Genomic DNA, 17603 nt, shown 5'->3' on the forward strand with positions numbered 1-17603 from the left:
TCTTCCATTGTACTAAGTAAATTCTTAGAACTATCATATGGTTCTGAAGACATCAAATAATTTCACAATTGTTTAAATGTTCAAAGTATTTTCTATATTTGATGCTACTAAAGGAGACACATCAAATGCTTTCTGAGGTTCAAAGAAACAAGCTATAATTTCTGAATACCAGGCAGGATTAGTCGTGGCTCAAAGTGATTTTGGGTTCTAGTTACGTATTGCACAAGCCCATTTAACTGCAAACACTATTTTACAACGTTGCATATCCTACTAAGCATTTCCTTTTTGTGTTCTTTTTTTAATGAGGTTACTCACTTTCTTCTAAATTCAAATACACACTATAAAAATTATAAATTCATACATATAACATTTAAGGGCAGCAAAAAACCTGTTTTTCTGTACCCGCTGTCTTATCTACTAAACTAAAACTCAATGTCATCCCTTATGATTCAAACCTTTACTACTCTTCCCTTACACTCCCTTAAATTTACTGTTTCAACCATATCCTAATAAGGCAATCCTATCTAAAGGCTAACACTTTTGTTAGGAAAATAACTGATGTAGCTGAAGATGATTCCTACCCTGCTAAATTTTAACTGTGAAAAATGATAGTACATAGAATCAATTCCTTTAACAATATCAAACATCTCAATCAGAATCCTTTTAACTCTCCTTTCTTCAAAAGAAAACAACTTGAAATCTTACCCTGAACAGTTTCCATCAATTCATTGTCCTATCTAAAGCGAAGAGCTCAAAACTGAACACAGTAATCTCAATGTGGCCTAACCAAAGATCTGTACAACAACATTATAAGATAATGTTTAGGCACAGCACTGGACTTGTTGGGGCAGCCAAAATGGACCAACTAACCTAAACTATTATGTTTTTTTAATTTAAACTTAGAGCCAGCCTTTATAAATACTTTTGATGATACAATCCAAAACTCTATTTGCCCTTTTTAAATGACTTAAGAGATTGATCAACCAGAACACCACGATGGTTTTATTCCATAACACTGTTGAGGTTACTCCAATTAAAATTATACAAATAAATCACATTGTGATATTTCACATGCATTACCTTGCATTTATTACAATTAGAAATCATCTGCCATTTATTTGCAAAACTTGCCAAATAATCCAAATCTTTTTGTAATACAATACCAGCTGCATTACAGCCAGTAACACTTAAAAATTAACTTTTTTCTTCATGTGTTATTTGTGTGAATAAAAAAGCTTAAAGGTTATAACCTCTGAGAAACCTCATGGCATCAATCTGGTATGACTGAAATCCATTTATAACAACCCTCAGCCTTCTTTCATCTTGCCAGTTTTTGTTATTCAATCTATTCCCTCCACACATATCTGCTGTCCAATTTGTTAACATATCCCTCACACCTATGAAGATAATTTGGTTACAAGCCTTTTATGTGGCACCTTACCTTGTCAAATGCTCTCTGACAATCGAGATGCATCAAATCCACAGTCTTAACTTCATGTACATTGGTAGTAACACCTTAGATTTTCAAAAGATTTTGTAAGATAAGATTTTTTCCTAAGTGAAACCATGTTGAACACCCAATAAAATTATAAACTTTGTTAAATGACTTTGCAAAGCATTTTTATCAAGAACTCCAAAATTTTTCCACAACTGATCCAAGACTAACAGGTTTATAAATACTGGGCAATTTGTATCACCAACCTTGAAATGAGGAGTCATATTAGCTAACTTCCAATCCTCTAGTACCTGTCCAGTATTCAACTTGAAGATCTTACAAAAAAAAAAAAAAATAGAAGCAAGTGATTCAAATATCCATACTTTAACCTTTTACATACCCTTGGATAAACATCATCTGGTGCAGGAACTTATCATTCTTGAAATTTTCCATTTATTCTTAACAATTTCATATTCAAGTGATAAGATCTTCCATGTTGTTTCCATCTAGCAATTGTTCAGAATAATTAATGCTGTTTAAACCTCTAATAAACACTGAAAAAAAGTAGAATTTAAGACCCAATCATCACATGTTTATCAAATATTATATTTTCAGTGTAAGTGTAACAATAAAATAAACTTAATGAGAAGTAAACAAAATGATACTGTTATTTATTTCAGTTTCAATGTTGAACTTCTTTAGATTACGAATGTATTATAGTTTTCACTGTCTACTTTGAGTTAAAACTGCCCCATTAACGTAGGATTTTTAGCAACTGATAAAAAACAAATACACCTACTTCTTCTCGTCGCTTCAGCCAACGTCCGCAAGGGCTTTCCTCTAATATTTCGCTGTCATCTTCAGAATCATCATTACTCTCTCTCTCTTCTTCATCTTGTTTTGGAACAGAATTATTTTGGTTCGAGTCCGACATGTTATCTTCATCTGTTGGTGGCTTACCACCAACTGAATCTTTCAAAATATCTTGCATTTTTCAATTAAATACGGCTTTAATATTTTTAATTGGAAAATAATAAGTAAGTCACTGTTTTTCTTATGAAAAGCATAATATTAATAACATTAATTGCATTTCACCAACACCTTTCCACCTCAACGTCTACTGTTTCAATATTTCCTTCCGTTGAACACACCATAAAAAACCAAAAAAACATTTGAATACGATGGCGTCCTCTATGAAGAAATAATTAAATGTGAGTATATATATATATATATATATATATATATATTGCATTTTGTTAGCTGTATAACTTTCGAACTAAACTCTTTGTTTGAATTCTGAAATAAAAAAAAATGACATTAGAAACCCGTAGTCATCAGTTTTACTCTTCGTAAATTTCATTTTCTAATGGTTTGTTTGTTTTAAATTTCGCGCAAAGCTACTCGAGGGCTATATTTAGCCGTCCCTAATTTAGTAGTGTAAGACTAGAGGGAAGGCAGCTAGTCGTCACCACCCACTGCCAAATCTTAGGCCACTCTTTTACCAACGAATAGTGGGATTGACCTTCACATTATGACCCCCCTACGGCTGAAAGGGCGAGCATGTTTGGTGCGACCGGGATTCGAACCCACGATCCTCGGATTACGAGTCGAATGCCTTAACACGCTTGGCTATGCTGGGCCTTCTATAATGGTATATTAACATTGTCCAGCAGTGGCACAACGGCATGTTTACTGAGTTACAAGGCCAGAAACCGGGTCTTCATACTCGTGACGAACAGAGCACCACTAGCCAGTTATGTAGTTTCGTGCTTAATTCCAAACAAGCTTTTAATGTTTATGTTTAAAAATTAGTAGTCTATAAAAAAATTGATATTATATATACATCTTTCTAAAAATGTTAACGGTTTGATATTAGTTAAACTAATCTGCTTGTGAAACATATAAACGCTGCCTAAGAAACTTCTTTGACACATTTTTACTTGAAGGTTTGGAAGACGTTGAAACAAGTTTAATACTAATACCAGTACCTGAGTGTAAATATTCGACAGTCGCATAATTCTAAAATGAAATATATGATAAATTTGGAATGTTTTTACATTTATACGACTAAAATATTTTTCTTTATGTCGGTAGCAGCTTCCATTTAAAAACTGCCTATGGTTTTACAGTTCTACTTCAACTTCGGAAGTTATTTACATGACATTTTAATACCTATATTCTTGATACAAGTCGTATGGGCCCGACATGGTCAGATGATTAAGGCACTCGACTCGACTCCTTATCTGAGGGTCGTGGGTTTGAATCCCCATCACACCAAACATACTCGCCCTTTCAACCGTGGGAGCTTTATAATGTTGTTGGTGGATGATTTCAACTTCCCTCTAGTCTTTCAATGCTAAATAATGAATGCAGACGAATGGGCCCAAGATAAAAGCTGTCCGAGAATGTAAGTATTTAAGGTGGAAAATATTTATAAGTAGTATAAGTACTTAAACAACTAAAAAAAAAAGAAAGAAAAATAGACAAGCTTAAATGCTGTGGTACTTTAAAGCCACTTATACAAGTGACTCTAACTGCTCTGTAATAACATAAAAAATAATTAACTTATAAATATAAGTCAGCATATGCAACAACTAACACAGCTACACATATTTGACGAAAACACCATGGCTGAATTACTTTACTACTTACACATATTTGACGAAATCATCCTGGCTGAATGTCTTTACTATTTACACATATTTGACAAAAACACCCTGGATGAATATCTTTAGTAATTTCTTAACTACATTACCACTAAAATTCACGATTGTTTGCTTAACTAGGTATTTATAACATACAATCAAAAGTACCAGAAAATCCGACATTAAATTCCTTAGGATTTTAACACACCCCCTTACGAATTTAAACGCCATATATCTTCTGCCTAACACATAAATTAAAACATTAAAAAATGTGCCATACAACACTTTTGGATTGTGAAATCATTCGAACTACCCTAATACGAAAAATAAAACAATGCCCTAAACTATCCGTTCACTAAATATTTTGTAAGGGTTTTCTTTTTCGACACCTGTGATATGCAAATGGGACAGCATCATTTTCCTTGTTGTCACTGGAAGTCCTGTCATTTAAGATGTTCTTCTTGAATAGATGACCAAGTGAATACACCAGCGTATCCATTTCTGATTATTTATTGGTCTCGAAATTCCTCTGTAAGTTGAGTTTCCACGGTCAAGTTATTCTCTGTAGTAGTCTAACTGGTTATTCTTTCATTGACGTACTTCTAATGACCTCTTGGATTGTCTATCCTTCTAAATCCTGTATACCACATCATTGATTCTTTTTAGCCGAGCATCTGCCACTTCCAACAGCTGAATAACTTCGGAGTTTGCCTTTTTTATAATGGGGATTGTACAACAATGGTATTTCACATTGAAATCCAGTTTTGTTCGCATTTACATATAAACTACCTTTTGTTATAGCTTATAATTTATTCCATATCTACATTTCTTTTTATCACAAGTTGAATTGAGTCTTCCCTGAACAAAGTCAGGTATGGTATTGCTATTGTTAATATCCGCGAGAGTTTTCACACTACCAGTTCCACAGAACATCGATGAGTATTTGGTTCCATTCCTATCCAGTAACTAGATGAAGAATTATTTCTGATGATTTCAGGTATGAGTATTTCCATACTTAGTGGTACAATGACCACTGTCCCTATTTTTAGTGGAAATGCACCTCCAGTGCAGTAGCTGCTATGTATTGCCCGTGGATTTTCTGGTCATAGACTATAAAGATATATTGAACTAGTCTAATCTCATATTTCTATTCTTAAATGGAATAAGCTCTCATTACGTACTCTTATTCAATATTAATTATTCTAACATCAATATACGCAGTGAAGCTTCCTATAGTAATGGTGATTTCCTATTTTACCTTTACTGAAATTTTATATTCGCCTACCATTCGTATCAGTCCACCTTCTTTCTTCATCTGTGAAGATAATACCTAACCTTTCTTTGATAAATGGAGTCGGACAATTGTAGAGGAAGGACCAATGTCAGTAAGCTTACATTAAGGATTTCTATCAAGTAGTTCCTGAGATTGTGAACAATTTTCCTTGAGTAATGAACTTCTTTTCTCATTTAAGATATATTATTTGTTTGTAGTTAAGCACAAAGGGTTACTTGTGCGCTGCTCATCACGAGTATCGAAAACTGGTTTCTAGCATTGCACAGACATTCCGCTGTACCACTGGAAGGCCAGGATATATTGAATATTCCCAGTTGAATATTGCCTCATAAATCCACCCTAATCTCATTTTCTTGATATTTCATTGGTTCTGTGCTGTTTTTAACTGATTGGGGGCAATCTTAAAAATAAATGTTGATTTTACTTGCAGTCCCGGTTGTGATGAATAGAGTTTCCAAACCTATAACAGTTACCTCATTTAGGTATCTTTTGAAAGAAATGTTATTCTCTAGAGGCCTTTATCTGCAGTTACTGGCCATATGTTCCTTGAAGATAGACGAGAAACATCTATTTGTTTTGCAGTATATTTCCACTTGTCTGTATAACTAGTTGTTTAACTAATGCTTCCAGTTTTCCTACAATATCGCTATAGATAACTGATGTTTATGGTAGTTATGACAGGATCTAAACTGCAGTAACTTCTAGATGGCACCATCAAATTCAGTCTAATACTCATATTTTCATTTGCTGAAGACGCGTCTATAAATTAGTCACATGCTAACGAATTTATCAATTCTCTGAGAAGTATGTGAGTAAGATAAATATTCTGAACGTTCAGCTAAGGTATGTTTTTTCATCTTTACCCTGTACCCTGTTAGTTCGTTTTGGTGTGACACTTCAAACCTGTTGGATGAAGAAATTACCAATGATTGGTAGTCGTTACTTATTTCGGCTGGTAAATTACTTAATGTAGTCAACGATATTTTTTTTTCGAATGGGCAGAAAGACAAATTGATTGTTGTCTGTTACTCTATGTATCCATTCTGGAAATGACTACAAACTAAATTTGGAATGAACCCCACGTTACTTTCCCATCATAAATCATTGGCTTCTTGATTAGGCACTGCTAAATTGGCCAGCTATGTTCTGGAACTTAATCTGGTAATTTAATGGATGGAGTAGTCTGGAAAGAACCTTCAGTAACAAATGTTACAGCAGTAGTTGTAATAGGTGAAGACCAGAAGAAAAGAGGTATAGCTGGTTTAATCTTTACGTGTAATAATTCGTTCTCCAGATGATTTATTCTGTCATTAATGTCTTTTCTATCTCAATGATTTACTTTTATATCTTGCTTATATCTTTTTTACTTTTGACAATTGTCAACACAATTTTGTATTTCTTCAATGATTTAGATACAACCTTTCTATACTTTTTGTGTCTTTCTGCATTTCTTCAAACTTGTTGTTGTAATTCGTCTGCATGTTCTCTACAGGTTTATCGATCTTTTCTAAATTAGATTTATTTTTTATTTTAATTATTTTCGAAATATTATACTTTTATCTTTTCTTTTAATTTCTTGTCATATTTTTCTTTCTTCTTTTAAATGTTTATTTTTTTCTTGTTCTTTCTAAACAGCCCGTTTCGTCACATTTATTCGTTTTTCATTATTCATCATGTCTGAAAGGTTTCCTAACTCTGTGCTTTCATGGTCATCTTGAAAGAAAGTTGAAGTTTAGTCGAAATTGATTTCTAATAGGACAGAGGTAAGACGATGGACTTACAACTTTAAAATCTATGGTTAAATTAGTTGAAGTAAACACAGAAGATAGTCCAATATGGCTTTGCTCTGAAACTTACAAATTAGTCAACATACTAACTCATATTTGTCGGAACAATTACACTTATGACACCAGTACTGATATCAAATAATTCAACTTTCTGTCCATATAACGATAACAAATTACTATATTTCCTTCTTTAGCACTTATACAAGATTATACATCGCCGTCCTTGTACGACACGTTATAGATTACGTCGATTGTCCCATACTGGCATAAAAAATGAACTTATTTATTCAAATAACTCGGTAAGCACGACAGCTAAAACACAGGTCAAAATATTAATACATCACGAAAACACAGTGAGTGATTTGCTCCACTATCTTCTTAACTATCTGTTCGACGCATCCATGAAATTTGTATTCGTCATCTATCCTCAAATTTACTAAAAAAATCTAACGTTGAAGCTTCTACAATTTTCTAATCTTATTTATTTTGGAAGTCATGCATCCTTTGCTTAACATCCAAGGTAAAACAAATAATGTAGCATACAACAATAGGATCAGATAATTCACGAATACAGACGAAGTAAAATGTACAAAGATGATTTATTTCACATACTTTCTCTCTCTGTCTGTATGGGTAGTTGGGTATTGATGTTTATCTATCCAGGAGGTTTCAATAACCTCTTCCTCTTTCTTTTGGGCCTGGCATGGCCGAACGTGTTAAGGCGCGCGACTCGTAATCTTAGAGTCGCGGGTTTGCATCCCCGTCACGTCAAACATACTTGTCATTTCAGCCGTGTGAACGTTATAATGTCACGGTCAATCTCATTATTCGTTGGTAAAAGAGTAGCCCAAGAGTTGGCGGTAGGTGGTACTGCAGTAGTATTTTACAACTGTATTTCTATGTAATATTTTTAATACCTTGATAATACTTTTGTATTTGTTACACGCTATTAGGTATTTGTTTGTTTCTGAACTTCTGAACATCCACCAGCCGTACCTAATTTGGCACCGTAAGACTAGAGGGAAGGCAGCTAGTCATCACCACCCACTGCCAACTCTTGGGCTACTCTTTTACCAACGAATAGTGGGAGTGACCGTGACATAAACGCCCCCACAGCTGAAAGGGCGAGTATGTTTAATGTGACGGAGATTCGAAACCGCGACCCTCAGATTAAGAGTTGAGTGCCTTAACCATTTGTCCATGCCGGGTCTGTTATTAAATTAATTCAAAATTATTGTTTTTAGCTCAAAGGTCTTTTACTTATGTCACCCGCTGGTATAGCGGTAAGCCATTAAATCACAGACACTTACCACAAATAATCCAAGCCCGTATACATAAAACTCTGACAAATTTCGGCAATAAACATTTTATATTGTTGGTTAACTGTAGACATTGCAAAATTAAATACGTAGGGGAAACTAGGTAATGATTAAAAGGCATAATGAATTACAACGCTAAAATCAAAGGTTCGATTTCCTTCGGTGAACTCAGCAGAGAGCCCTATGTGGCTTTGCTATAAGAAAACACACACTTTTATTTACATTATAACAAAGCAATAATGAAATAATTATCAACCGTTTTACAAACTAAAAGTAGTTAAAAAATGAATTTTTTGATTATTTTATTGAAAAAAAAGTTAAAGCTTCAAAATACAGTCGTGCTTTGCAATGATATTCAAACATTAGTATATCTGAAGTCCTAAAATGTCTGGATTCTGGGGTGAAACAAAATCCTGCATCTATGTTCATAGTATTTCTGTTAGGAAATGCAATTCTACTTTGTGTTATTTGTCGACGTGTGCAGAAAATTCAACGGTTATAAAACGAGAATTATTCGGTTTGTTTGTTTGTTTGTTTGGAAAATTCTAGTCCGAGTAAATATAATATCTGCAACTTATGGACTGAAATTAATACGTACTAAAATTCCCTGAATCTGTTTGAGTGACTGACCTTACCGAGTAATTCCTGCACTGCGTTACACAGCTGTATCGTAACAACAGAGACAGGATAAATAACACATCTAGTAAATTGAATTCTATAGCTATTGGATCAGCCTATTTGAACTTTTAATGGGAAAAGAGAAGTATTTAGAGTTATAGACACAACTGTGATATCCAATAAAGTAACGAGTTTTTCCACATACGCTTGACTTGTTTTGAATATATTATTTTAAAATAGTTGGATTGTGTATTGTACGCTTATTGCTCGAATTCATCGCCATTAAATCACAGACACTTACTACAAATAATCCAAGCCCGTATACATAAAACTCTGACAAATTTCGGCAATAAATATTTTATATTTTTGGTTAACTGTAGACATTGCAAAATTAAATATGTAGGGGAAACTAGGTGATGATTAAAAGGCATAATGAATTGATATAAGTCTTCTAATAAAAATAAATATTAAAGTTTCCTCTACAAGCACATCCGCATTCTTTTGAAAATTTTCACACTCAACCCGTAGAATTAATACAACATAATGAATTCTAAAGTTTACGCAATAATCCTTTGAAACAGAAGGCTACTAAATAAAATCTTTAAATGTAATTTCTCCTGCAGAATTAACGACCATGTTAGAAATGTTTCCAAATTAAAGCTTTTAATTTGAAAATAATTCATATCTTTCTCAGAGATTACACGTTAATCCAATTAGTTCACGGACGTAAATACAGGACAAGCAATATTCATTCACTTAAAGATTCACTTACGAACTCTAAACTTCATATTGTCTGACATTTATATAAAATAACCTAAAAACAAATGATCATTACGTTTGATGAGCAATTTAAATCAGTTGTTATTTGTTTCTTGTCATCAGTTTTATTTTACGAACGTAAAGATGAAGTTTATCCTATAAATCCAGTTGTTGGCAGACGTATTGAAGTAAGTAATAGAGTTAAATTTATAGCTACAGACTTATTTACGAAAGTGGTTAAATAACACTTGTAAAACTTGATACCTATGATTAGCTATTCTAGTATAAATGGCATTAATAATAGAACGACTTATTATAATAACGTGGCAGATAACATAAAGAAACAGGAGGGGTACTCAGGAGAGCACATATATCCGGTGACATACGTAAACACAGAAATGAAAATATAACTTCTGTCAACTTCTGGGGCGGAGAGAATGAGAAACTGCATGATATTTCATCATCTTGTTTCTAATTTAATTTATTTCTGAACGATTATTTTTCAGGCCCGGCATGGCCAAGTGGGTTAAGTTTCGAATCCCGGTCGCAGTAAACATGCCCAACCTTTCAGCCGAGGAGGGCGTTATAATGTGATGTTCAATCCAATTATTCGTTGGTAAGAGAGTAGTCCAAGAGTTGGCGGTGGGTGGTGATGACTAGCTGCCTTCCATCTCAGTCTTACACTGCTAAATTAGGGACGGCTAGCGCAGATAGCCCCCCGAGTAGCTTTGCGCGAAATTTAAAACAAACAAACAATTACTGTCGCTTAATCTATCGGTAAATTATTTAAAGCAATGTACTAATGTATGTGTTCCTTTTTGGTCCATACATACTTGGTTATCAAGGATGTTGGAAAAATATACTACGTGATTTTGACTTAATTTGTTGCACATCAAACAATCTATAGATTGCTTACGAATGTTCATAAAGAAGTGAAAATACGCTCAAGGTGATGAAAGTACAATGTTTTCAAGGAAAATAAGACAGTTTTATTTAATCAAAAATAAGTACAAGAAATGAACTTAGAATAACTTGTAATTTCAGTGAAGTTTCGACGCTTCAGTTGTAACTTTGTACTTGTTACTAACACAGTACATATAATTTAAATAGTATACTTTTAGCTTATTAGATCACTTGTGAAACAGTAGTAAAATTCATGCGTTTCTTCCAATTATTAAACACATCTTTGTTTAGAAGTCAGTATTTCATTTTAACACTTATAGAGCATCTTGATACGCTTTATGTCGTTTTGACTGAAACCTGGCTTATCATAAACTTCTTTCAGAAATTTTCCACTTTTGGCTATCATTGTTTTCGAGACATTGTCCTTTGAGAATGACTTTTCACCGTACAACATAATTGAATCGTAATCGAAGTTAGTTAATAATCTGTTTTGATCTTCTCTGAGTTTTACAAACTGACTATCCATACCTAGAAAAAGTAGAGAAAACAATAAAGTTCAGTTTTATTGTACAGCTGTCACGCTAAAAATTAGAGCTTTTTCAATTTTGAGTACATTTCAGATATTTGTTGTCATAAATTAGGATAACATGTGTTTTACAAGTACATGATCTGAATTATAGCTATTACGGTCTGGCGTAGCAAAAATAAACTCGCGTTATTTATATTTAAATTTTACCAATATTATTATATATTTTGATAAAACATGTGAAATACCAGTACGAGGTTTGTTTGGTTACTGTTAAGCACAGAGGCACACAACGAGTTGTCTGTACTTTGGCCACCACGCACATTGAAACCCATATTTTTGTTGTTGTAAATCTGCAGACACGCTGTTGACCAGTGGGATAGTATAAAATTCGTAAAAAAGTTACTTACATGAGGAAAGTTAATTCAATTTCATTAAAATTGGGTCCTTGCATGGATAAGTGGACAAGGCACTTAACTGAGAGTCGCGGGTTCGAATCCCAGTCACACCAAACATGCTCTCCCTTTCATATGTGGGGGGCGTTATAATGTTATAGTCAATCACACTATTCGTTGGTGGAGTAGTAGCTCAAGAGGTGGCAGTTGGTGGTGACGACTAGCTGCCTTATCTTTTTGCTGACTGTAGCTAACACACCGATTTTTTACACGTTTACCAAAGGAAATATTCAAACTCACCAGCCTGAATATTATTCCACATGATAATTAAGTAGTCATCACGGTCAGATCTGTTCTGTTCATGCCAGAAACCTACAGCGTGACCCAACTCATGAACAATGGTTCCAATATATTCACATCCTGTTCCCAGCGACAGCTCCTGCGCTCCTATGTGGGCATTTCCAAGATAGGAGTAACACCTGCAGTAAATAAAAATATTGCTAAGGTTTGTGTTTGACGTTCTCTAAAGTCTTTCTAAAACAAAGCGAAATTCAGAGAGGAATAAGTTACAAAAATGTAGACACGAAGGAAGAATAATAGATAATAACTAAACACCTTTTTAACACACTTTTGACAGATACGTATATAATATTTGTTCCCTTTGGTTTCACTGAATAACACCTTTAAAATATAAAGTACACATAGAATATCAATATCTGTTTCTGAATCACCGTAATGTTATAAAAATAAATCATTCACTACCGTTTTAAGAATACTTAAAAAATTGATCAAAATGCTCGGTTAACAGTAATGAATTATAACTAATTAGTTTAAACTCTTTCACAGGGTAATACGAGGGTCGTGAGTTCGAATCCCGATCGCACCAAAACGTGCTCGCCCTTTCAGCCGTGGGGACGTTATATGTGACGGTCAATCCCACTATTCATTGGTAAAGGAGTAGCCCAAAAGTTGGCGGTGGGTGGTGATGACTAGCTGCCTTCCCTCTTGTCTTACACTGCTAAATTAGGGACGGCTAGCGCAGATAGCCCTGGTGTAGCTTTGAGCGAAATTCAAAACAAAAATCATATTTCACGGGATAACTATTGTAATGAAACAAAGATAGTTGTGGTAAGGCACAAACAACTTCTTTCTTCTTTCAGCTGATGAATGAAAACATTTCAGTTAGTTTGTTAATAGTTGTTGTTGTAATGTGCTACTGTTGCTTTTTAAAATGGTTAAAACTGTTTAAAGTTTGTTGGTCAAGGTGTAGTCTGTTTAAGTCTTGTCCTAGGAGCTCGTATGGCTTATTTTTGTTTCGAAATCAAGCAGCTCTGTTTGTAAATATTAAAACAAGTAGTCGTTGTTAAGAAATGTAAGTTATTTAATGAGTTTAAACAGTTTATTTGCAGAAACTAACATATTTTAAAGTACTTAAGTTGCCATTTCTCTGAAACTAATTGTGTTTTGTGCACACTTTATCGTATACGCAATGTCTCAAGCGACTATTTTAGTTCAGAAAGATTTGGTTATTATATTTTACCATTAGTTTTCAACAAATCAATATCTTGGCTGCAAATTTAAACATGTTTTAATGTTTTTTATTAACGATGCAGCCCCAGTGGCACAGCAATTTGTCTGCTGACTTGCCACGTTAGAAACCGAGTTTTGATACCTGTTATGGGCAGAGCACGTATAGCCCGTTGTGTAGATTTGTGCTTACTTACAAAAAAATAGAATTAATAATGGAGAACAAGTCCTGGTATTGTTTCGATACATTTTCTAACATAACAAAAAACATTAGATATAATACCAACTTTCGAATTGCATTATTTACTATTTCTTTGTTTATATTTTAGAGTAGAGCGACAGTACGAGTTCTTTTATTCTGTCTTAGAGAATCGTAACCAAGATTTTATGAAGGGACGACCCCCAAAGTTGGTGACAACCAATCGTTAAGCCTCCCCCTATTCTAAATTATATACTTCACGTTTACACTCGTACATCTGTGTGAAGTGAGCCATTTCTATATTGCCTTATTACTTAATATTGTTTGGTATTCGATTGTATCCTAACATAAGTCCTAAGGTGTTGGTGTTACGAACAAAATCAAATTTGTAAGTTATGAATTAATCGATTTCTTACCCAGATTCATTTATGAGCCCTAATTTGCAATTTTTATGTTTTAATACATCTATCACATTAAACTGTCTCATGATATCAGTACCAAGTAATTCAGTAATAGAAATTATTTTGAATTTCTGTTATTATTGAAAAACTGAAATGTATATATTTTTTTATTCATATAAACTGAAACCATAGTTTACAATTCTAACCTTACCCTTGGCCTTGAAAGATTCGAACGTAGTTTCTCTCAGTGGTTCTCAACTTAAATCTCAAACAAGTGAAGGTGTGATATTGAGCTATGGCACTGCGTATCTTTCCTTGGAGACCAGCTATTAGGAGAACCAACTAAATGTAATAGTACTGTTTTCAACTCATCTTGGAGAATAAAATCAACTTAAAAACAAGTAAAACAACTGCTTTTTACTTAAAATTAAAATCTACTATGAAGACAAAAAGAGTTAAAAATATGACGCCCAATATGGATAATTAGGACTTCAACATCTCACATGTAGTAACAGGTTGACTTAATAAAATTTTCCACATAGATTTGAAAAAAAGTTCTTTGAAAGCTCTCCTCTGTACAGATGTTAACAATGAACATCAAGAACTATAACAGTAAAATAGATTAATTTCAAGGAAACATAATAATTTAAAATAGGAACGAATATTCACGTGGGAACGTATATTCTGTAGCATCCAAAGCTTAATTGTCATGTACTATTGCAGCAAAATTAATATTAACTTTGACCAAAGCAAACTCTCTACTGTAGCTAATATTAAATAATGTAATAATAAATTACTGCAATAATAAATATTATTCTCACGTCCTAGTACAAATTATTATATGCAAACAGCAAAATGAAATGGAGTCTTTGTTTTTACTGTGATTCCTAATGATCATTTCTCCACAACAAGCGTACTCAGGTGTACCAAAAAATGGTTGATCCGGTGATCAAAACGTTGTACTTGTTCTAAAAACAAATCTAGTTTGCTGTAAAAACTGTAAAATGTAACGTAATATAATTAAATCAGTTATGTATACAACAATAGTTTTCTTGTTGAAGGGATTTTCGCAATATTATTGTATGTAATTATTCGTATGTTCATAATTATAATATAATATGGAACAAGTCTGTTGAGTTAACTAATACGTATAACAATGAGTATCTTACTTGGTAAATTATCGAAAACGTATGGAATGACACCTCCTGCCCAGAGCTGGTTATCATTAACAAGGGCACCTCTTTCCTATTGTAAAAAAAAATGCGACGTATTATAAGAACATTCAAACAAAAGATGTTCTGACATAAAGAATTTCGTTCGTTGTTTCAATGTTATAGAAACGCTTGTTGACCCATAACTATTATTTCAATTTTATTAAATGTTTGTTTTTAACCCATGTTAAACTTCTGCAACGTTAATAACTTGTAAAAGTTGATAAAGTATCACTGAAGTAAAAAGTAATATATCCTGAAAAAGGATATATATATGATAAACTAATTCAGAGGTGTACTTAAATCAGAGGTAATACACTTGGCGATAATTATTTACACTGGTTCGATTTGAGAATCTAACCACAACAACAACAACATCTAATCGTTATAGTTAAAATCAGATGAATAAAAGAACTAACACTAACTAAAGTAAGAAGTTGGTTGCGGTAACAACTTACAACAAAATTCAAACTTAAGCAAAGGATAATGACACAGTTCGAACACAAAGTACGGACTAAAAACACTAGTCATTTGCAATTATTTTTCTTGCCTATATGTCGTGACAAAAGACTCGACATCAGATACGAATAAATTACCAGCAAAAAAAAAAAAAAATGTTTATTTCCTTAGAAGGAGGATTTTCAAAATATATGTGAATATAATCAAGCAATATTTAAAGGCGTTAACCAATGAGTATAATTGTTTTTTTTTTGGTTTTTTTTTTAATTCGCGCAAAGCTATACAAGAGCTATCTACGCTAGCCGTCCCAAATTTAGGAGTGTAAGACTAGACTCACTAGAGGGAAGATAGCTAATCATCATCGCCCATCGTCAACTCTTGGGCTACTCTTTTACTAACGAATAGGTTGACCGCTCATTGTAGCTCCCCACGGCTGAAAGAGCGAGCATGTTTGGTGTGACGGGGATTAGAACCCGTGACCCTCAGATTAGGAGTCGAGTGCCTTAACCATCTGGCCAGGGTATAACTAACCTGCCCGAATTGACGAAGATACTGTTTGAAGTAAATATAATTTTTATTCGCTCATTGATATGCTAATGAGTTTATTTAATAAACAATTGAAGAATGTGACTTCTGCTGTTATTAAATGTAACAGCTGTTTCATAAAATTGAAAAGCTAAATTTCAGTCATGATGAATTGAAAGTTTTATCGTAATTTATAATCGTTTAGTTCTATGAGGCATCTTCAGTTATGTGCGATCAGATCATAGCGTTAGAAACACAAAAATTGTAATATGTGAATCGTTATTTATAATGAACAGGAGAAATAATTTGAGGGTCCAGCATGGCCACGTGGATTAAGGCGTTCGACGCGTAATCCGAGGTTCGAAGGTTCGAATCCCCGTCGCACTAAAATAGCTCGCCCTTTCAGCCTTGGGGGCGTCATAATGTAACGGTCAATCTCGCTATTCGTTGGTAAAAAAGTAGCTCAAGAATTGGCCTTGGATGGTGATGACTAGCTGACTTCCCTCTAGTCTTACACTGCAAAATTAGGGACGGCTAGCACAGATAGCTGTCGAGTAGCTTTGCGCGAAATTCAAAAAATCAAATCAAACTATTTGAGAATGTTGTTACACATCATTGAAGATTCTAAAGAAATATAATTTTCACATATTCATAACTTAGAGAGTATAAAATGTATTATTCCAAAATAAACCGTTCGTGTTTTACGCAGGTATTTCAAGGTATTGTTAGAACAACATGACTAAGTTTAGTACTGTTAAAAATGACTCTGAATATCTGTAACTTAATTATAAACATAAGTAACTTTAAAACTTTATCGAATTTCTTGATATTGTAGTTGATCATATAAAATAAATGTTTATTAATTACTAATGAGATAAGTTCGAAATTTTATCGAGATAACTTGAGAGCTTGGTAAGTTTTTGAAAAGGTAACCTTACTTCTGCATTTTTGACCCCCATAATGTCACCTTCAAAAAGGTCAGGATTTTGCATGGGTAGGTCTCCGAGGTTAATGACTCCTAAAAGAATACAAAACAGAATAATAATTCTATATAGTTTAATGAGAATGTTCACATTAAATTAAAGGCCTGTGATGTTAGAACTGACAAAAAATTGTTTCACAATGACTAGCTGTGCTGAAGAAAAATGTTTGAATAACAAAACAATGATAAAAAATTACCTGCCGAGGCCGTGACGACGACCGTGAGAGTAAGGAATAAGGCATTCATTTTTTAAAATTTACTAGCCTCGACACCAGTGTCCAGAACAAAAGAAAATGAGACTCCTCAGCGCTGTTAGCGTATTTAAAGACCCCAGAGCCTGACTTTTGTCTTCTATGGGAACCTTACATCAGGTCAGGCGGATATTTCTTTTCTTATCATGAAGATAAAAAAAAAAGATTATAACATATCCGTGTTTGCTTTCACGTGAAGTTTATCTGATAAGAAGTTGATAGAAAAGAAAGTCACATTTCTTGCAGATGTCAGGTTTTCAAAGACAAAAAAATGGCAGAATTCCTTAGTCGAAATATCAATTTCATATAATAAAATATACCATAAGGTTCCGTGCTATTTGTAATGAAGTTAAATATACAGACAGCT

At 33.5% G+C, this 17603-nt stretch overlaps 2 protein-coding genes across 2 annotated transcripts in view; both read right to left on the minus strand.

The window, feature by feature from the left end:
* Positions 1-2604, minus strand: part of LOC143229907 (nuclear receptor-binding protein-like) — a 66516-nt gene extending 63912 nt beyond the window's left edge. The window contains exon 1 of the mRNA XM_076462776.1: positions 2235-2604. Within this exon, the coding sequence (XP_076318891.1) occupies positions 2235-2426 (192 nt within the window). The 5' untranslated portion in view covers positions 2427-2604. The remainder of the gene's footprint in view (positions 1-2234) is intronic.
* An 8219-nt stretch (positions 2605-10823) lies between these two features.
* On the minus strand, positions 10824-17340 carry LOC143229908 (astacin-like metalloprotease toxin 5). The gene is made up of 6 exons (XM_076462777.1): positions 17183-17340; positions 16942-17021; positions 14978-15053; positions 14020-14134; positions 11982-12160; positions 10824-11288 (listed from the first exon to the last, which is right to left on the minus strand). The coding sequence occupies exons 1-6, from the start codon at positions 17229-17231 to the stop codon at positions 11068-11070; spliced, it is 720 nt and encodes a 239-aa protein (XP_076318892.1). The 5' UTR covers positions 17232-17340; the 3' UTR covers positions 10824-11067.
* Positions 17341-17603: the final 263 nt, after the last annotated feature.

This window comes from Tachypleus tridentatus, chromosome 10 (assembly GCF_004210375.1).
Source record: "Tachypleus tridentatus isolate NWPU-2018 chromosome 10, ASM421037v1, whole genome shotgun sequence".
Lineage (NCBI taxonomy): Eukaryota > Metazoa > Arthropoda > Merostomata > Xiphosura > Limulidae > Tachypleus > Tachypleus tridentatus.